We start from the raw sequence: 22,854 nt of genomic DNA, 5'->3' as shown, positions 1-22,854 counted from the left end.
TGGGGAATGCCTTAGTGTCTGACATCTGTGTATTGCAGATAGTAAATGTTTGAGGCAGAACAGTGCAAACCTCTGATTCAAAAAGCCTTCATTAATACGCAGTTTCACTGGTGTAATCTTTATCTCACATAATTGCAGACTGTTGATAAATTCCTTTGCTGATAACTAGAAAATATGTAATATTTATGAGATTTGTTCCCTGCAGAAGCACAAGAGCCCTTAGCTCATGTGAGGTGGTGTGGTGTAGTGAATAAGAACATGGACTTTGATTTGAGATTGCCTGGGTCGAAAGCTTGTCTATACTAGTTACTAGTACAAGTTCATCTTGGGCAAGTTACTTAACCCATCTGTTTCAGTTATCTCATCTGTAAAGTAAGAAAGATAATAGTACCTACTTTATATGATTGTTGTAAGGATTATTTGAGCATACAAGTAAAACACGTAGAATAGTTCCTGGCATTTTGTAAATGTCTTAAGTATTAGCTAATGTAATTACTACTTGTCACTTCCTGAAAATGCACTGAATGTATGTAGTTCAGAATTTAAGAAGTTTATGAGTTAGGATATACAGTATTCTTTTAAAGGAACAGCACTCTGCAGACATCAAATATCTTAGACATGCACATCCTGCTCCCTGTATTCCTACACCAGGAAGTATTGATTGGAGAGCTGATGATTCTCGTTACCTCATTGTGTTTATCATACAAAAGTTAAATGAGTCCTTTTGGAATTTTTTAGTTCAGAAAAGATTAACTGGTTTACCCCAAGGAAGAATATGTACTCTTATCTTCTTCCTTTGAAGGAAATGATAACAAATTTATTAGTTCTGGCTGAATATGCTTTCTCATTTAGTACTGTTAACTCTTCCTACCTGATATAACCTTTATTTTGTCTTCATGAATAAATTAAAATGACTAAGATTTCCTATGTTATTTTTAATCTTAAATTTGTTTTTATTCTTTTCATTTTAGAGTTATCTTAGTTGCAAGTTTATTCTTTTTTTAATGTTCCTATTTGTCCCTGGTTGGAAATCCTATGTGAGTCCTCCAAATAGGGTTTTGTTAGAATATTTTTTAAAAAGTAAAATTTTTTCAGTACAGGTGACATTCAATATTATATTAGTTTCAGGTATACAGCATAGTGATTAGACATTTATATAAATTAAAAAAGTGATTCCCCTCAATAAGTCTAGTGCCTCCAACACCATACACAGTTATTGCCATATTATCGACTATATTCCTTATGTCTTACTTTACATTGCTGTACAACTTGATAGTTACAAAATAAACTATCAAGTTGTACTTTCTAATCCCTTCATCTTTTTCACCCAGCCCACTAATCCTCCTTCTACCCATAAGTTTGTTCTCTATATGAGTTTATTTCTGTTTTATTTGTTCGTTTATTTAGTTTTTTGGATTCTGCATGTAAGTGAAATCATATGGTAATTTATCTTTCTCTGTCTGATACCCTCTAGGTCCATCCATGTTGTCACAAATGACAAGATTTCACTTTTTTTTTCTAATAGTCGTGTGTGTGTGTGTGTGTGTGTGTGTGTGTGTGTGTGTACACAACACATCTTTATTCATTCACTTATAGATGGACACTTGGTTGCTTCCATATCTTGGCTATAGTAAATAACACTGCAATGAACATAAGGATGCATGTCTTTTAAAATTAGTGTTTTGGGTTTCTTTGGATTAATACCCAAAGGTGGAATTGCTGGGTCTTTCTTTGTCCTCTTAATAGACTTTATTTTAAAGTCTATCTTGTCTGATGAAAGTATTACTACCCCAGCTTTCTTTTGTTTGTTTGTTTCCATGTGCATGAAATATCTTTTTAATCCCTTTACTTTCAGTCTGTATATTTTTCAATCTGAAATGGGTCTTTCGCAGGCATCATATGTGCAGGTCTTGTTTTCTTATCCATTCAGCCACCCAGTGTTTTTTGATTGGAACATTTAATCCATTTACACTTAAAATAATTATTGATAGTTATGTAGTTATTCTCATTTTATTATTCTGGTTTTTTATTTTTATTTTTCCTTCTTAAAGAAGTCTTTTAACATTTCTTGTAATACTGGTTTGGTGCTAATGAATTCCTTTAGCTTTTTCTTGTCTGGGAAGCTTTTTATCTCTCCTTTGATTCTACATGATAGCCTTGTTGGGTAGAGTAATCTTGGTTGTAGGTCATTGCTTTTTATCACTTTGAATATGTTGTGCCAATCCCTTCTGGCCTGAATTGTTTCTGTTGAGAAATCAGCTACAGTCTTACAGGAGCTCCCTTATAGGTAACTGTCTTTCTCTTGCTGCTTTTAAGATTCTCTTTTGTGGGCCTTTTTGGGTTCATCTTGTTTGGGACTCTGCACTTCCTGAATTTGTATGTCTATTTCCTTTGCCTGGGTGTAGAAATTTGTAGTCATTATTTCTTCAAATAGGTTTTCAATCGCTTGTTCTCTCTCTTCTCCTTACGGTACACCTGTGATGTGAATGTTGTTACCCTTGATGTTGTCCCAGAGGTCCCTTAAACTATCTTCATTTTTAAAATTTGTTTTTCTTGATGCTATTCCAATTGGACATGTTATGCTACTGTCTTCCAAATTGCTGATTTGCTCCTCTGCTCCATCTAATTTGTTGTCGATTCCTTCTAGTGTTCTTCATTTCAGATATTGTATTCTTCATTTCTGACTAGTTCTTTTTTATGGTTTCTGTGTCCTTTTTTATGTTTACTGTCTCTTTGATTAAGTTCTCACCGAGTTTTATTTATTCTTCCCCTAAGTTCCTTGAGCATCCTTATAACCATTGTTTTGAACTCTGTAACTGTTCATTTAGTTCCTTCATTTAGTTATTTTTTCTGGGCATTTCTTCTGTTCTTTGATTTGGGGCATGTTTCTTTGTCTCCCCATTTTGGCTGTCTCATTGTATTTGCTCCTGTGTATTAGGTAGATCTGCTATGGCTCCTTGTTTTGGTAGGGTGGCTTTATATAGTAGATGTCCTGTGAGACTCAGTCATGCAGTTTAGTTTCCCTGATCACCTGAGCTAGATGTTCCAGGAATGCCCCTTATGTGAGCCCTACTGTCGTAGTTTAGTCTTGATTGTTGTTGGACCATCCATGTGTGGGGTTGACCCTGAAGCTGGTTGACTATGAGGATTGACCCTGACCACAGTATTTGAGTTGCTGTGTGAGGGCTGACTCCAGGGACCGGAATTTCCCCCAGCAGGTTCTGGCGCCTGCCAAGGTCTGCCTTTGGGTGTGCTGCTTATGAAGCTGATCCGGTTGGTCGTGCTCTGATCTGAAGCCAGCCACTGGGTGTGTTGGTTCTGGGGCCTCTTGGGAGGGACTCCAGAGCATGTCAATGTCAGATAATGCCTGTGACTGGCCGTGGGCTACATGTTAGGAACTGTTGTACAAAGTGATCTACTGTTGGTGGTTGCCTCCCCTGGGCTAAGCTGTGTACCAAATTTGTCTTCCACATCCTGAACCTGGGTCAGGACAGCAAAAGGCCTGAGGCACCCACAAGATCCACCTCCACCTACCAGCTGCCTGTTAGGCTCAGCCTCTGAACAAGCCTCTAGTGGTATATGAGTTGCATGAGGCAGGTTCTCATGAGCCACCAGATAGGAGTGAGTGGTGACTACCAGGTTGATACAGGTTCAAATTCTACATCAGAACTGAGTTTGAGGTCACTCAGCAAAAGTCTCAGGTTATACCAAAGCCAACTGCTCCCCACCTGGGGACTGTGGACCTTTGCAGTGGGTGGGGTTTCAGGGAGTTATCATGGTAGGGCCAGTAGAGTTCATCAGGTTAAAACAGATTAAAATATTTCTGTATGGAGGGAGGCTCTCCACAGGACTAATGGCAGTGGTTGGGGCAAGTGGACCAAAAAATGGCCTTCTCCTGAAAGCCACACAATTCTGTTTCTACCTGTGTGTTTCTCATATCCCCTGGGTCTGCTCTGACCTCTTTGAGAGCTTTTCAAGAAAGACTGCAGTGGGCCCAAGCTGGCCACAGACAGCTGATTTCGCCCCAGGGTGCCAGCTTGGCAAGGTGGGGCCACTGGGATTCTGGAGGATGGGGCGAGTGCATCACCATGGACTGATGCCTAATGGAGTGGAGTGCTCAACTTGGGGGAAATGTCATCTGTGGGTGATATGGAAGAGGGACTTAGCACAGGGATGAGAGTCGATGTCCCTCCAGCCCTCTCCCTGAAGCCACCCAACTCAGTTTCTCCCTATATGACTCCAGTCCACTCTGATCTACCGTTCCTCTGCTGGAACCCAGGGTGAGTGTCCTCGAACAAGATTTTGTGCACTTGCTCTTCAAAAGAGTGCCTGGGTTTTTAGTAGTCTCCCATCTTATGCTGGCAGATGGAATCCCTGATGATTTTCACAGCCAGGTATTATGTGGGCTCCTCTTTCTGGCACTGATGTTCCAGGCTGGGGCATACAGTGTGGGATTGAGACCCCTGACTTCTTGGGGAGACCTCTGCAGCTGAGATATTCCTCCAGATTCTCAGCCACTACACATGGGTATAGGGCCAGTTCTTTTTATATCTCCACCCTTTCTACCAGTCTTGCTATGACTTCTATATTCTTACTTGCAAGATTTCAGTTCAGCTATTCAGGTTGATTGTTCTATAACTTAGTTGTAAATTCTGTTTTGTCCTGGACGAGGTGAGTGAAACTTTCACCTATTCTGCTGCTATCTTGGACCTTGATTTTTATTGTATTTTATTTCATTTTTAAATTACAGTTTACACTTAATATTTTGTATTAGTTTCAATAAGACAATTATATACGTCTCAAAGAGGTCCCCCCAATATTTTAAGCACTCACCTGGCACCATACATAGTTATTAAAATATTGACTACATTCTATATGCTGTACTTACATCCGTGTGACTATTTTGTTACTACTGATTTGTACTTCTTAATCCCTTCAACCTTTTCACCTAGCCTCCCAATACCCTCCCCTCTGTCAACCATTGGTCTGTTCTCTGTATCTATGAGTATTCTGTTTGTTCATTTATTTTGTTCTTCACATTCTACATATAAGTGAAATCATTTTGGTATTTGTCTTTCTTTGACTTTTTTTACTTAACACCCTCTATGTCCTTCTATGCTGTTGCAAATAGTAAGATTTTGTTTGTTTAAATGGCATCCTCTTTTAAAAAGAAAAATTTTTGTACCTCACATGAGGACATTTTTTCATTGCTTTTTGAGAGAGAGGAAGGGAGAGAAAAATATTGATGTGACAGAGAAACATCAATTGATTGTCTCCTGTACACGCCTGGACCAGGGATCACGTGGGACCAGACTAGGGATTGAACCTGCAACCTAGGTATGTGCCCTGGCCAGGAATTGAACCCACAATGTTTTGGTTACGGGATGATACTCCAACCAATTGAACCACAACTGGCCAGGGTCTATTTTATTTTTAACGATCCTGTTTGGAAGGGTATTGGGAAACCAAGTTATTAAATTATTTTGGTTGCCACTTCTTTTTGCACATTATTTAATAATGTTTGTTGAGAACTATATGAATTTGATAATCATATAGGCGTTAGTGATCTTAGTAATCCCTACTGTCTTCTCTAAAAATAAAACAAAATATTCTGACAAAACCCCACTAAGTCCTCATGCTGCCTTAGGTGCTAGTTTTTTCCTAGATGTATTCTTATTTTCCTTTTTCTCCTTACCCCCCACCTTTTTTTTTTCCATTTGTAATGTGGTATTTGTTTACTTTCTTATTTTTGATACTGTTGAACCTATTTAATAGATGAAATGGCCAGATCATAGCCTTTGTTTTGTTTAAGTTATTAATGGGATGTTTTAGTACTCAAGTCGTTTTTCACTGACACAATGTACTTGATTGATTAAAAAAATAACTGTAGAACTTATTGAAATAAAACGTATCATTCATTCCAAAGGTAATGCAAAAACATTCATACTTAATGAGAAGAGAGGATAAAAACTATAGTCTGCTTAGTTAATTTCCCAGAAAATGGAAGGAAACAGCATAGATTTACTTTGCCGTACCTATAATTGAACCAGAATGTGGACTTTATGAGAAAACTTGAAGCCTTTAATTTGGGAACTTCACTGGCTTTGAAAGATGGCAACTTGAAGGGTCTTTACTGGTATATTCAATCATCATTCACTTGCAAGAGACAAACTACTCTAGGCTCTGGCCTGGGCTGGGCTGCTAGGAATGACTTGTAGAACAAGATTTGAACTGGTGTGTCAGAGGAGTGCTACTTTGCCACAGTCTACAAAGGTGTTAGAAGGCCAGCATGAAACTATTAGTTTAAGAACATACCATCTCAGCCCTATGTGGGTAGCTCAGTTAGTTAGAATGTTATCCTGTTACGCCAAGGTTGCAGGTTCGATCCTGGGTCAGGACACAGACAACAATCAACCAATGAATGTATAAATAAGCAGAACAATGAATTGATGTTTGTCTCTCTATCTCTTCCTCCCTCCCCCTCCCCCTCCTTCTCTCTCTCTAAAAATCAATACCAAAAAATCCCATCATCTCAACAACAAAAAACAAACAGTCCAATTCAAAAATGGGCAAAGGACTTGAATTAACATTTCTCTAAAGAAGATATACAAATGTCCAACAAATACATGAAAAGATGCTCAGTATCACTAATCATTATGGAAATAAAATCAAAACCACAGTAAGATACCACTTCACGCAAGTTAGAATAACTATTATTAAAACAACAACAATAGAGAAAAAATAACAAGGCAAGGCTGTTGAAAAGGATGTGGAAAAATTAGAACACTTGTGCATTGCTTATGGGACTGACTATAAAATGGTGCAGCCGCTTTGAAAATGGTATGGCAATTCCTAAAAAAACTAAACAGAATTACTAAATAACCCAGCAATTTCACTTATGGTTATATATCCAAAAGAAGTGAAAACAGGATTTGAAGTAAGCCAAATTCCCATCGATTGACGAGTGAATAAACAAAATAAGATATATACATGCAATGTAATATTATTCAGCCTTAAAAGGAAGGAAATTCTCTCAAATGCTACAGCGTGATGTACCTTGAAGATACTATGCTAAGAGAAATAAGCCAGACACAAAAGGACAAATATATGATTCTACTTATTTGAGGTATCTAGAATAGTCAAATTCATAAAGACAGAAAGTACAATAGTGGTTGCCAGAGGCTTGGAGGGAAGGAACATGGGGAATTATTGTTTAATGAATACACAGAGTTTCCATTTGAACTGATAAAAAAGTTATGGTAATAGATGGTGAGTGGTGATGGTTGCAAACAATGTGAATGTACTTAGTGGCACTGAACTATATACTTAAAAATGGTTAAAATAATAAGATATGCTATGTGTAGTTTAACACACACATACATACACACAAAACATATATCTGTGATACAGGTATTAGAAAACCAGTCTCTACAGCTGTAACTGATGCCTGACACTTAGAAAGTTAGTGACTTAAAAATGGAGAATTACTTATGTGAATGCACACAACCAGGATTTTCACATTCTTGTGAATAACCAAAACTTTAGCAAAATGACAACTTCACTTAACTTTTACTATCCACATCTCATTTCAGAAAATCTAGTTGGCTGTACCTAGTTCACATTTAGAACTCTTCTTGCAAAGGATCCTGTGGAAAAATTTTTAGTTTTCAATCTCTGTAGAAGCAGAAAACAATTAGAGAGAGATTGGTAAGAATGCTAAGTGCCAATTCATCATATTTGTCATAGATTCAGAGTCAGTGGCAATTCATAGCTGTCATCGATAATGCTCCTTTAAGTCATGCCGTCATTTCCAGTAGTGGTGAGATTGTCCTGGCCAGTGGTGGGTCAGTCAACAGAGGTAGGGTGGGGCAGACAAATAGCTTCAACAAGGCAGAATGGGAAAGGGTTTGTTGGTAGTCATTATCTCCTTTCACAGTTGTGGGCTGATTGTGCTTAGTTTGTTAAACCTAACATACAGTGCTTACAGTTTTAATATGGTAGAACACAACTTGAGTTACCTATATTATTGTGAAGAGATTTGGGTTCCTCTAATGGAATGCACTAAAGACACATTAATTAAAGAGCAGTTATACTAATGTTAAGGAATACCATATATAAAGTTCTTATGTTTATAATAAGCTTTTTCATTTTATTACATATGAAGATAAGAACATCATAGGAAGTATACTAAGCTTTTTGCTCTCAAGCTGCTGAAATTTCTTATTAGTGTGAATTAAATTTGTAAAGAAAAGAAGTAAATTTGCTAGTAAATAAAAGAGTTGATATGCTAAAAATTGCATTTTTAAAAATCTTTTTCAAAAATTTCTAACCACGGTACACCCAAAAGATAAGATATCTTTTGTTCAACTTTGTACAGGACAATTAGCTGCTTCTGTTTATCCATTATCTATGACTTGGAACTGAGCTTGATTAATGATTCTGCCTGGTTACACTGTACTCTCAGTGCTTTGATAATACAGTAGTGACCTTTTATAATTAATTTCTTAGTTGCTTATATTTCAGAATAAACTTTTAAAAATTTTATCTCAAATTGAAATGTTTTCTTTATACATACAAATTAACATTTGGGACAAGTACCAAGCTTTTCATGCAATGCTTTGAAACATGGATCAAACTTTAATGATGTACCTGGGAGTTAGTGGTTTTTGATACAGTTTTCTACTTCTAGAAATCTAACCTAAGGCATTGAAGTACTCTTTGTAATAGTAATAAAATTGTGAACAATTGCCAACAATGGGGAGATGGACAGATTTTATTATTGTATAGCCATACAATGGAATGTCCTCAGAGGATAATTTAATGCCATTAGACAGGACTCATGCAGTAATGTTAAGTTAAACAATAAAGAATTATTTATGTTATGATTTCTGATTGTAGAACATTCTGTGAAAATTTATAACATTACAAGCAATAATTCTCTGGGGGTAATTTTAAAATGTTTTAAATGTTCTTCAATGAATATATATTGCTTGTATGTATTTTTTTTTATTACACAAATACATTGAAAGATGTATTCTTTGTATAGAATTCTAAAATGCCATCCATGGGAGGAGCCTATAAATAGGGTGGGCTGTCACTCCTGTGATTAGTTATGTTATCTGCCACAGTTGACTAAGAAAGGGAGATTGTCCTCAGTGGACCTGACCCAATCAAGCAAGCGCTTAGAAAGGCCTGGGCTTTTCCTGGAGAAAGAGATTCCAGGTACAACGGGTATTCAACACAGAAGTTGCTGGTTTTGGGAATAAAAGGAGGTGAGAAATATGGGTGGTCAGTAAGTTTATGATAATTTGTTGCAATACTGTATAAGATAGCTGTATGATAAATCTTGAAATAAACTTTCTAATTTTGTTCTTTTTCCAAGTTGTTTTGGGTATCCTGGATCCTTTGCATTTCCATATGAACTTTTGAAATACAGCCATGTGCTGCAAAATGACAATTTTGGTCAACAGTGGACCACATATACCACTGTGGTCCCATAACATTATAATGGAGCTCAAAAATTCCTATCGCCTAGAGACACTCTGGCTGTCACAGCGTTGTAGTGCACCAGTTGTGATGCTAGGGTAAACATACCCACTTCGCTGCTAGTCATACAAACGTATAGCACATACAATTATGTACAGTACATGATACTTGATAATAAACAGTTACGATACCAGATTTATGTAATTATTATACTTTTAATCATTATTTTACTTATAAAAAAAGTTTGCTGAACAACAGTATGCCATGTTACACTGGCAGCAGCCTCATATGTTTTGTGTTTACATCTCTTGATGGCTTCATTTTCTTTCATGCATGATTTAATCTCACAATTAAATAAGATTTAATCGTGTTGTATTATAAATTTAATGTGGCATAAGTGTATGATGTTTCTGAAGTCTACAGTAGTGTACAATAATGTCATAGGCCTTCCCATTTGCTCACCATTCACTCACTCACTGACTCACCCAGAGCAACCTCCAGCTCTTTGGGCTCCATTCATAATTAAGTGCCCTATAGAGGTGTCCGGTTTTTTAAAATTTTTTATACTATATCTTTTCTATGTTTAGATACACAAATACATACAGTTGTGTTACAGTTGCCTAAAGTATTCAGTACAGGTTTATAGCCTACAAGGAATAGGCTATACCATATAAGGTAGATGTGTAGTAGGCTTTACTGTCTGGGATTATGTAAGTACACTGATGTTTGCACAACAATGAAATTGCCTAATGATGCATTTCTCAGATTGTGTCCCATCATTAAATAACACTGACTGTAAGTTTATTGATAGCTCCAAAAAGTTTGTTGGGATTTTGATTGGAATTCCATTGAATCTATAGGTAAAATTTGGGAAGAACTGACATCTTAACAGTATTGAGTCTTCATACTCACTCATCTCTTCATAGATTTTTAATTTCTCTTAGCAGTGTTTTATAGTTTTTACTATGAAAGTCTTCCCCATGTTTGGTTAGATTTATCCTTGATTATTTCATATGTCTGATGCTATTGTTAATGGTAGTGTTAATAAATTTTATTTTTGATTGTTTATTGCTAGTAAATAGAAATACAGTTGATTTTTGTATGTTGATCTTATATCCAGCAATCTTGCTAAACTAACTTACTACTTCAGGTAGCTTCTTTGGTACATATTTCATTGAATATTTTACGTGAATGATCATATTGTCTGCGAATACAGTTTTACTTCTTCCTTTCTAATTTGTATGCCTTTTCTTTCTTTTTCTTTTTTCCTTGCTCTTCTACTGGCCAGAACATCCAGTGTTTTATAGTAATGGTGAGAGCAGACAGTCTTACCTTGTTTCTGATATTAGGGAGAACACATTCAGTCTTTTATCATCAAGAATGATGTTAGCTATAGGTTTTTGAAAGATACCACACCAAACCGTACCTTTGTGAAGTCTATGAAATTTCTCTCTATTCCTAGATTGCTGAGAGTTTTATCAGGAATGAGTATTGAATTTTGTCAAACATCTTTTTTCTGTGTGTCTTTTGAAATGATCACATGGTTTCCCAGTTTTAGCTTGTTAATAAGGCGAATTGTAATTTTCAAGAGTTAAACTAACTTTGCATTTGTGGGATGAACACCTCTTGGTTATGATGTATATTATCTTTCCTAAATATTGTTGGATTTGATTTGCTGAGATTTGTGTGAAATTTTTGCATCTATGTTCTTTGCGGGGGGCGGGGCAGGTATCAAGCTTTCTTTTTCTATTTCTTTTGTAATATTTTTAAATTATATTTTATTGATTATGCTATTACAGTTGTCATGCAATTTTCCCCTTTGTCTCCCTCTACTCAGCACCCCCACTCCCTCAGGCAATCCCCACACCATTGTTCATGTCCTTGGGTCATGCATGTAAGTTCTTTGGCTACTCCATTTCCTATATTGTACTTTACATCCCCATGGCTATTCTGTAACTATCTATTTGTACTTCTTAATCCCATCACCAGTTCGCCCATTTCCCCAAACCCTTATCCCATCTGGCAACTATCAGAACGCTCTTGTATCCATAATTCTGTCTCTGTTCTTCTTTGCTTAGTTTGTTTTTTAGATTCAGTTGTTGATAGATATGTATTTTTGCCATTTTATTCTTCATAGTTTTGATCTTCTTTTTCTTAAATAAGTCCCTCTAACATTTCATATAATAATAGTTTGGTGATGATGAACTCCTTTAGTTTTTTTCTTGTCTGGGAAGCTCTTTATCCACCCTTCCATTCTAAATGATAGCTTTGCTGGATAGAGCAATCTTGGTTGTAGATCTCTGCTTTTTGTGACTTTGAGTATGTCTTGTCAATCCCTTCTAGCCTGCAAAATTTCTTTTGAGATATCAGCTGACAGTCTTATGGGAGCACCCCCTTTAGGTAACTAACTGCTTTTCTCTTGCTGCTTTTAAGATTCTCTCTTTATCCTTAACCTTTGGCATTTTAATTATGATGTGTCTTGGAGTGGACCTCTTTGCATCCATCTTGTTTGGGACTGCACTTCCTGGACTTGCATATCTATTTCCTTCCCCAAACTAGGGACGTTTTCTTTCATTATTTTTTTAAGCAGATTAACATTTTCATGCTCTTTCTGACACCCCTATGATGCGAATGTTGGACTTATCGAAGTTGTCCCAGAGGCTGCTTATACTATCCTCATTTTGGGGGGTTCCTTTTGCTTCTTGTTCTGATTGGTTGTTTTTTACCTCTTATGTTCCATATCATTGATTTGATTCTCAGCTTCTTCCACTCTACTGTTGTTTCCCTGTAAATTGTTCTTTTGTTCTTTATTTCAATTAGTGTATCCTTCATTTCTGACTGGATCTTTTTTATGCTGTCGAGGTCCTCACTAAGTTCCTTGAGCATCCTTATAACCAGTGTTTTGAACTCTGCATCTAATAGATTGCTTATCTCCATCTCGTTTATTTCTTTTTCTGGAGTTTTGATCTGTTCTTTCATTTGGACCATATTTCTTTGTCTCCTCATTTTGGCAGCCTCCATGTGTTTGTTTCTATGTATTAGGTAGAGCTGCTTTGACTCAGTGTCTTGGTAGCGTGGCCTAATGTAGTAAGTGTCCTGTAGAGTCCAGTGCCACAGCCTCCTCTATCACCTAAGCTAGGTAATCGAGGTGTGTCTTTCTTGTGGGCTGAGTACACCCTCCTCTTGTAGTTGAGCCTTGCTTGCTGTTGGCACATCAGTGGGAGGGATTTACTCAGGCCAGTCAGCTGCAAGGACTGGCTGTGGTCACTCAACCACTAACCTCCACTCTCTGTTGAGGATCAGCAGTGTAGGGACAGGGTGGTGGTGCTCTGACATGGTCTGTAGCTGTTCACTGAGTGTGCTCGCCCTGGGGTTTCCCTTGTGGTGCAGGCCAAGGTCAGCCCCCACCTGTCTTTTGCCTGGGGCCACCCTGCCTGAGCTATAAAGCAATCTGAGATGGCTGTTACTTGTACTGGGCTTGGAGATCCCCAGGCAAAACCAAGCTGTGAATCTAGACTGGCTGCTGCTAGACCTGGGTCTGGGGCTCACTGAGTCCACCTGTTGCTTGTTTAAGAGGATTTAAGAAGCAGTTCAGCATGAGCCAAGACCAGCCATTCATATGGAAAAGCAGCTTGGATGAGCTCGTAAGTTTGGTTGGGCAGAGAATCTGGGGATCTCCAAGGCAGGTCAAACAGTGTTAGCCTGGTTGATGGAGTCTCAGATATGGCACCAGCTTGCCAGCTCTGTGGCTCTTTGCGGGGAGGGTTGATAAAAGGGACAATGGCCTCTGCTTGCCTTGATGCCAGGCACTTCTGCCCTTCCCTGTATGCCACTGGTGCTTTTCAAGCTGGTATCCCAGTGCTGGAGCTCAGAGGGAGTAAGTCTGAGTAGGTGAGTGCATGTGTGGCTTTTTAAAGAGGAACTACTTGGGGCTTCAGCAGTTTCTTCCACTGAGCCAGTCCCCACTGGTTTTTGCAGGCAAAAGTCGTGGGTACGTATCTTCCTGGCACCAGAACTCTGAGCTGGGGGGTCTGGTATGGAGCTGGCACTCCTCAATCCTGAGATTTCCCTTCTGAATTTTTATCCACCACACATGTGTATGGGACCAGCCCATTCCATGTCTGTGCCCCTCCTACCAGTCTGAATAGATGTGGTCTCTTTAATTCTGTAGTTGTCAAGACTTTCATTCAACTTGATTTCTAACAGTTCTGAGTGATGGTTGTTTTATATTTTAGTTGTAATTTTGACGTGGTTGTGTGAATAGGTGAGCCATGCCTCCCTATGCCGCCATCTTGACTGGAAGTTTAGTTTTATTTTCTTTAGTGTCTTTGATTTTGATAACAGGGTAATACTGGCCTCATGGAATAAATTAAAAAATATTCCCTCCTTTTCTGAAAGAGTGTTATTTTAGTAGTCCATTTCCCCCAACTTTTGTGCTATTACTGACATGTATTTTTACTAATGTATTTTTTTATATAGCTTCAGTTTCTAGAGGTCTTATGGCTTTGTGTAGATTCCTGTTTTCATATGGTAACAATTTCATTTTGCCTGAAGGACTTCCTTCTAACATTTCTGATAGTACAGGTCTATTAGTGATAAAACTAGGTTTTGTAAGTCTAAAAATGTATTTATTTTACCTTTGTCTTTGAAAGATATTTTACTGAGCATAGAAGATGGTTGGCTTTTTTTCTTTTCAGTTTCTTTTGTTTCTTACTTGAAAGATATTTCACTGTCCTTTAGCTTGCATTGTTACTAGTGAGAAATCTGCTATCATTCTTATCTTTTTTCCTATGCGCATAATATATTTATTTCTTCTTTTTGCTTTTAAGATTTTCTCCTTGTCACTGGTTTTGAGCAATTTGATTATGATATACCTTGGTGTAGTTTTTTCCTTTGTGTTTATGTTTGGAATTTATTAAGCTTTTTGGCTATACGTGTTTATAGTTTTCACTAAATTTGGAAAATGTTATTGTCATTTCAAATATTTTTCTGTCCTTGCCCCCTTATTCTTTGGGGACTACAATTAAACCTCTTTTAGGCTGTTCAAAGTTGTCCCACCTATCATTGATGTTCTTTTCATTTTTTTATTATGGTAAAATGTACAAAACAAACTTATTTTAACCATTTTTAAATTCAGTGGCATTAAGTACATTCATATTGTTCTGCAACTATCACAGCTGTCCTGTTTTAGAACTTTTTCATCATCCCAAATGGAAACTCTGTACCCATTAAATAATTACTCCCCATTGTTTCCTACCTCCAGCCCTTGGAAATCACCATTCTACTTCCTGTATCTATGAATTTAAATACTCTAAGTACCTCATCTATGCATACAATATTTGTCCTTCTGTATCTGGCTTATTTCAGTTAGCACACTGTCTTCTCAACTTTCCTTTTAAAGGCAGAATAATATTCTCTCATTTTTACAAAATTTCTTCTTATGTTTCATTTTGAACTATGTCTGTTGTTATGTCTTTAGTTTTATTATTATCTTCTGCAATGTCTAATCAAATATTAATCGTATTGAGTGTGTTTTTCATTATATATATTGTCATTTAATCTGTAGAATTTCCTTGTCTGTTAATTCTGTTATCTGGTTTAATTTTGATTGATTTTCTACTCATCATAGATAAATTTTTCTACTTCATGCTTGATCATCTTTTTCTTTTTTTTAATCCTCACCTGAGAACATTTTTCATTGTTTTTAGGGAGAGAGGAAGGGGGAGAGAAACATTAATGTAAGAAAGAAGCATCCATTTCTTGCCCCCTGTACTTGCCTGGATCAGGGATTGAACCTGCACCTGAGGAATGTGCCCTGACCAGGAATTGAACCCACTACCTTTTGGTTAGGGACAGTGCTCCAACTAACTGAGCCACACTGGCCAATGCCATGCCTGACATTCTTTGATTGGATGCCAGACATTGTGAATTTTCCCTGTTGGGTGCTGAGTACTTTTTATTCCTACTAATATTTTTGAGCTTTGTTGTGGAATGTAGTTAAATTACTTCAAAACAATTTGATCCTTTTGGGTTTTGCTTTTTAGAGTTTTTCTGTTGTACTAGAGATGTGGTGAGTCTAGGTTATGGTTTCTTACTATCAGCACTATAACGTTTAGCATCAGATAATTCTTTTTTTGTAAGGGACTGTCCTGTGCATGGTTGAATGTTTAACAGCATCCCTAGGCTCTACCCTTTAGATGGCCACCCACTTCAAGTTGTGACAACCAAATATGTCTCCAGAACTTGCAGGATGTTTTTTGGTATGTTCCCCCTATGTTCTCCCACCCCTTATTGAGAATTACTGCTTTAGGGTTAATTTTGCCTTAGCACTGTGGCAAGATCTTCCTGTATATTCTACTCAATGCCCTATGAATCATGAGCTTTTCTTTTTCAGTCTGTTTGCTGTAGGCAATTTTATTGGCCTTGTGTGAGTACTGGGCACTGTTCTCTCTAATCTTTCTGGATGGTTCTTTTTTCAGTCTTGTTTGATTTCCTCACATATATGCACTGGTCAGCATTCAGCTGCATATTCAAGGGAGATGCTCTGCAGATCTCTGGAGTTCCATCTTAGTCTATTCGGGCTGCTATAACAAAAATACCTTGGATTGCTTAAAAAAAATACATGTTTATTTTTCATAGTTCTAGAGGCTGAGTCCAAGATCAAAATGCCAGCTGATTTTGTGTCTAGTGAAGTCCCACTTCCTGGCTTATAATGGTCCTCTTCTATTTTCACAGGGCCGAAGGGGTGAGAGAACTCTCTGGGGTATCTCTTATAAGGGCACTAATTCCATTTATGAGGGTTTTGCGTTTGACCTAATCACCTCCTAATACCATCCCACTGGGGGTTAGGATTTCAACATAAATTTTCTGGGGGGAGGGACACACACATTCAGTCCATAACAAGCTCTCTGTCTGTGCATGTTTCTCCTCTCTAGTATTGTATCCCATGAACACTAGCCACGTTGATCTCTTCAGACTCTCAGCTCTATCTTAACTTAGTGAGTCTGCCTGGCCTCATCCAGTTTACATCAGGGGCCATTCATGGCCTAAAAACTCTCAAAGCAGTAGGGCTCACCTTGTTTCCTCACTCTCCTTTGTTGTCTGATGCCCAGGGTCTTGGAATTATTTTTCTCCCCTCACGTATTTTGTCTGTTTTTTGGTTGTTTCAAGTGGGAGGGTAAATCTGGTCCCTCTGAGTACATTTTGGAGAGAAGCAGAAATCTCTAACTGATAATTGATTCATATTAATTATTGGTTAAAGCTGAAAGTGTCCTAAACATTTACTAATCTAATATCTTCATTTTGTGGATTTGTATGAGACCCATAGCTGTCATATTCTTTGTTCAGAGTCTCTTGTTCCCTGTAGTTTGTATGGTACAACCTAAGTATTAAATTGGCCCTAAAGCCTTCTGTCAGTTTTTAATATACCTCTTCAGTGCAGGTTTTTGCAGTGTTTAACTAATAAATAAATATGGGCCCTTAACTACATGTAGTAGCATACAATTAAATGACATGCCCTAACCTGATGAAGCACAACAGTGGAATGCACCATGTTTTGAGGGCATTGCCACAGCAGGTTTGCAGACTTCCAGGAGACTTCCTGTATGATAATTCATTTTCTAGCAGCTAAAACACTACCATCAAAGCCTGTTTGTTAGTCTGATTGAGGGTGTAAATAACTGGTGATATAAGACTGAAAAAATAATGAAAGAGAAGATCATTTTGAGCAGTTTATGATACAAAGTGAACTGGAGAATAATGCTACAAGGATGGGAGTGACTTGGAACTCGTCTGTGGTAAGCTGTTGGGAGAAAGGGGAAAGGTAGCAAATTAGAAATAAAATGACAGAAGTTGGACCTTGTTTTGTATGAGATAAGCTTCTCAAATTTTTGACATCATAACTGCTGCAGAGTTTGTAGCTTGTGGTTGTTGGACATTCAAGGATAAAGTAATTTATTCAGAGCATACCTTGAGGGAAAGATATGTATGTAGTGGGTAGGATGAAATCATCTGGCTACGTATGTAAACTAAAACATAGTGAAATCATGTGTTAATGAAATCTTATATATTTATATAATTAATGATATGCATCAATGTGTATAAATTCTATGTGTTAAAGTGAATAAATCATAATTCTTTGGCCTTTGGGGTGGTGATTATATGCTATAGCTAAAAAAAGAGTTAAGTAAGAGTTTTTTGTAGCTCTCCAATATAACAATTAGACGGTCTTTTAAAACTTGCAGATAACTTAAAGATGGATGTGCTGTTAATTTTCTAAGACTGAAAGGTTATTTTTTATTGATAATATTAAAAGCTCTGTTTGGAAACAAAATATGATTTATGGCTTCGAAGAACTAGGGTTGCTTTTTAGTAATTAAGAAATGAATATTTAATGAGAGTATTTCTTGTTTGCTGAATATTTTTGATGGTATAAGTGGTGCTCATGTAGTTAAGTATCTGCCTTTTTTGAGTGATTATGTCTTTATGGCAAGAGTTTGTGTGGCTAGGGAGAGAATGAAGAACAGTAGCAGCTTTTTTTACTTTCCTCAGCCTAAGGAAGTACAGATGCTTTTTCATAGCCCAAAATACAAGTTATAAGGGAATGGTAAACACCAAAATCAGGAATTATTACATGTGGGAGGAGAGGAAGGGGATGCTCAGAGAAGGGCATTCACTTGTATTGATGTATTGTTTTGGTTTTAAAAGCAAACTTTTAAAATAAAATTTAACATATGTAGACAAAAGTGTAGAATAGATCATAAGTATCTAGCTTCATGAATTTTCACAAAATGAACATACCAGTAAACTAGTACCCAGGTTGAGAAACAAAACATTTGTATTGGATCTGTTTGATTTTCTTTCAGGCTGTGTAGTGAGCACATGGGTATTTGTTGTATTATTCTTTATTCTTTTTTGAAATAGTTTGAAGTTTGCCTAATGTGTTTTATAAAAATTATCTCAGAAATGGATACGGGTTTTTCAGAAAATCCACAGGCTTTAGTAGTTGAGAAAGTACTTTAGAGAAATAGTTTTTTTCACAGGTAGGCGTTTGTCTCCCATGTATTTGATAAAGTTTATAAAACTGATATTGGCCCAAGTTACCAAAAGTTTTAACATGGAAAAAGAACATAAACAGCACAGTTGGGATCAAAGTAGTAAAAATTATTTGTACTTTTTGGAATAGTACATTATTAGCCTTTTATAATTTGCAATATAAAATTGGGTCCTCATATTTATGGGTACATTGAAATGACAGTTTTGTTTTAAAATTTTTATCATTAAAATCTCAATGATAGTTTAAGAAGGAAATTCCTTATTTAGTTTTATAATGGAATATTCAAAGTAGAGAAAGAACTGAGATAATAAGATATTTGTAGATATTTATATCTGGTTTAAAATCTTTATATCTGTTACAGAAATTGTTATTTGTGTAGTACATAGAAATATGCTTAATCTAAGGGGTTTCCTGAAATTAATTATCTGCCTGCCTTAGTGGTATTGTTCTTTCTTTTTGGAGGAGGGGGAGATACTTATTCCATGAACATGAGATTTCTGAAATTTTATTTTTACGTATAACAAATCTTTCTATATATCTCATTTTATGAAAAATATTAAAATGGGATTTTTTTTCTATTGTTCTCAGCAGTTGGCTTTATCTAAGTTATGGCTGCTAGCAATGGTGTGGAAGAGAGATTTGGAAAAGAATGTTTTGTAAAACCATTTGATCATTAGCCTTCTTTCTGCTATTGGGGTTATATGCATAAAATTATTAGAATGTTAATCTATTGAAAACTCACTATTGAACAGTATTTGTTTTTTACTCTCTTCTAGAAGCCAATAGGGCAGCATAGGTAAATTACTGTTTCTGGTGTGTTATGTTTATTTGGTCTTCAAAGGAGTTGTTAAGACACACTGAAATTTTTGTTTTCCTGTTTTCCCTTGACAGACAGTGGGGGAGGAAATGGCTGGTCCTAATCAACTCTGCATTCGCCGCTGGACTACCAAGCATGTAGCTGTTTGGCTAAAGGATGAAGGCTTCTTTGAATACGTGGACATATTGTGCAATAAGCACCGACTTGATGGAATCACATTGCTAACGTTGACTGAATATGATCTCCGATCTCCTCCTCTGGAAATCAAAGTCTTAGGGGACATCAAACGATTAATGCTTTCTGTCCGAAAATTGCAGAAAATACATATTGATGTTTTAGAAGAGATGGGATACAACAGTGACAGTCCCATGAGTTCCATGACCCCTTTCATCAGTGCTCTTCAGAGCGCAGAGTGGCTCTGCAACGGGGAGCCTTCGCATGACTGTGATGGACCCATTGCTGATTTAAATTCTGATCAGTACCAGTACATGAATGGTAAAAACAAACATTCTGTTCGAAGACTGGACCCAGAGTACTGGAAGACCATATTGAGTTGTATATATGTTTTTATAGTGTTTGGATTTACATCTTTCGTTATGGTTATAGTCCATGAGCGAGTGCCTGACATGCAGACCTATCCACCACTCCCAGATATATTCTTAGACAGGTAAGTTTTGTTTTTAGTTGCCAAGTTTGTAGACGATTGCTATAACAGCAATGATAAAAGCCTGTTTATGATAACTATGTTGTTTATTATTATTGTTTTGGTTGATATATACTTTTCATTTGCTTTATCTGATAGTATAGAAAGATAAGCTTTGAAATTGCCTCTTTCTCTTAGAGCAAATTAGACCTTAACCCTAGGTAAGTGAGAAAGACCACTGTTTAATTTACTTTTCTATAACTATATTATAGCTCCTTGAGCACTTAAGATTTTAAAGGGGTTTCCCAGAATGTTGTTTGTAATAAATGGAATTTGGTTACTTTTTTTAAATGATGATTGGGGTTCTACTTTTCCAAAAATATGGGGAGTTCTCTTGTATCACCAAATAAATTGGAACTATCACAAATAGTACATACCGATTCATTAATAGTATTCTGTTGTTTTTATGAAATACCAAATGCATTAAAGAAGACTGTAGTTATATATTTGAAAAATAAGACTAGAACAAACCTCAAAATGGTTAGTTTTTATATTTGTGATTTTTAAAAGTCTTTTTAAAGTTTGTAGTGCTTTTTGTTTATTTCTATAAAATGTTTTGCCCTCCTGAAAGTGCCTCATAGTAGATTGGGGCGGGGGGGGGGTATTGTATTTTTTTCCATTACCATTTATCCCCTTATAGCCTTTCTACTTCCATAAGTATATTTTTTTAATCAAGTGGATTAAAATTTCCACTTGAAGATGGCAGAATGACATACATATCACATTTTGTCCCATCTTAAACCCCAACTAAAAGCATAGTCAAGAGGTTTTTAATGTTTGTTTGCTTTATGTTGTAAGTTCACAAGGATTGGGCAGATAGGAGGGGAGAATACAGCTGCACATATTTGAAAGTTTAAAAACAGATGGATGAGTGGCAACGAGAAGACCTAAAATAACCTAATTCTAAAACAGCAGTCAGGAAATCTGAGAACCAACCCAATCTATCTTTCAGATTTCTCAAAGCTCTGGATATTGGAGGTTAAAGAGTGGTTCTAAAATAAGGAGCATCAAATAAAAACTGTATAAGATGTTAGATCCCTGTATCTCCTCTCTTTATACAATTTTCCCAAATGTAAATGAAGACCCCAAGGAAGTAAGGAAGAAAGCGTGTGGGTAGCTGGGAATGAATACTCTAGGCAGAGGAAACAGCAAGGTGCAGAAATCCAAAATTGGTAGTGCGCTTTAGCATGTTTAAGGAACAGCAAGTGAAAGATGCGTAGAACAGTTGCAGATGAGATCTGAGAGGAGAGGAATCTGGATTGTGTAGGGACTGTTGCAAGGACTTTAGCTTTCATTTGGAGTGAAAAGGGAAACCATGGGGAAGTATTGAGGAGAAGAGTAGAGTGAACTAACTTCAATTTTAAAGGTTCCCTCTAGTTGTATTAAGAATAGCCTGGGGGTGGGGGTGGAGTAGGAAAACAGGGATTAGGTGAATTGTCGAATTCATCTAGAGAATGAGGTGGATTGAATGAGTTTAGCAGCTGGTAGAGATGGTGTGAGTCAATCTCTCTCTCTGTCTGTCTTTCTCTTTCTCTCTCTATATTATTTTTGATGGTATACCCAAAAAGATTTGCTGATGAATTAATATGTAAAGTATAAGTGAAAGAGAAAAGTCAAGAATTATCCCAACATTTTTGACCTAAGCACCTGGAAGGATGGAGTTGCCCTTTACAGGAATGGGAAGAATATAACAGGGGTGTCCAATCTGCGGCCTGAGGACTGCATGTAGCCCAGGATGGCTGTGAATGCGGCCCAACACAAGATCATAAATTTACTTACAACATTATGGATTTTTTTTGTGATTACATGTCACAATGTATTTAATGTATGGCCCAAGACAACTCTTCTTCCTCCAGTGCAGCGCAGAGATGCCAAAAGGTTGGATACCTCTGCAAGGAACTGACTTGGAGAAAAATTAAGGGTGTGATTTTAGACATGTCAAGTTTGAGCTATCATTTATACCAAATCAAGTAAGAGATGGAAAGATGAGTTAGAATATGGAGAGATTTAGGCTGATTTGGGGGCATTACCAGCATAGGTAAAGCTATCATATTAGATAAAGTCTCCTGGGAAGTGAGAGGGAAAATTGAAGGGAAGATTGAAGATTGAGCCCAAGACAATTATAACATTTAGAGGTCAGAGAAGTAAGGTAAAACTAGCAAAGAAAACTGAGAATGTCAGAGCAGAAAAAGAGTTATTTATCCTGGAAGGCAAGTTTAAAAAGCAATTTAAGAAAACAGGAATAAGTAATAATTATCTCTGTCAAGTGCTGCTGAGGGGCCAAGTAAGATGAGGTTAATGGACCGTTGGATTTATCTACATGTTGGTCATCAGTAACATTGATACTTTGATGAAAGTTAGTAAGGGCAAAAACCTGATTTTAATGGATTCAAGAGAGAATGTGAGACTTACTGGAATTTACCTAAAAGTATATCTCCACAAATATGAAACAACATGTGTGCAAAGTTATTTATTATGACATTATTTGTAATAATTATAAATACTGTAAATATTCTAAATGCTTATCTGTAGAAAACTAGTTGAATATACTAAGGTATATCTATATAATAGAGTAATGTTTAATAAAAAAAAAAAGAATGATGAAGATTTCTGTGAGCAGGTACAAAAAATTGCAGAAATACCCTGACTGGTGTGGCTCAGTTGGTTGGGCATTACTCCACAAAGCAAAAGGACACTGGTTCAATTCCTGGTCAGGGCACATGCCTGGATTGCAAGTCAGCTCACCTGTCAGACACATGCAGGAGGCAACTGATTGATGTTTCTCTCTCACAT

The 22,854-nt window shown here is 36.8% G+C and overlaps 1 protein-coding gene across 2 annotated transcripts in view; it reads left to right on the top strand.

Moving 5' to 3' along the window:
- The window catches only part of SAMD8 (sterile alpha motif domain containing 8), a 64,548-nt gene that overhangs the window by 15,627 nt on the left and 26,067 nt on the right, over positions 1-22,854 (top strand). For both annotated transcript variants that reach the window (XM_054572521.1, XM_054572520.1), the window contains exon 2: positions 19,433-20,025. In XM_054572521.1, the coding sequence (XP_054428496.1) occupies positions 19,433-20,025 (593 nt within the window). The remainder of the gene's footprint in view (positions 1-19,432; positions 20,026-22,854) is intronic.

This window comes from Pteronotus mesoamericanus, unplaced genomic scaffold, assembly GCF_021234165.1.
Source record: "Pteronotus mesoamericanus isolate MK-2021 breed Mesoamerican mustached bat unplaced genomic scaffold, CSHL_Meso_final contig_24, whole genome shotgun sequence".
In the NCBI taxonomy this organism is placed as follows: domain Eukaryota; kingdom Metazoa; phylum Chordata; class Mammalia; order Chiroptera; family Mormoopidae; genus Pteronotus; species Pteronotus mesoamericanus.
The sequence above is the reverse complement of the archived record's forward strand: the minus strand, read 5'-3'. Positions and strand labels throughout refer to the sequence as shown.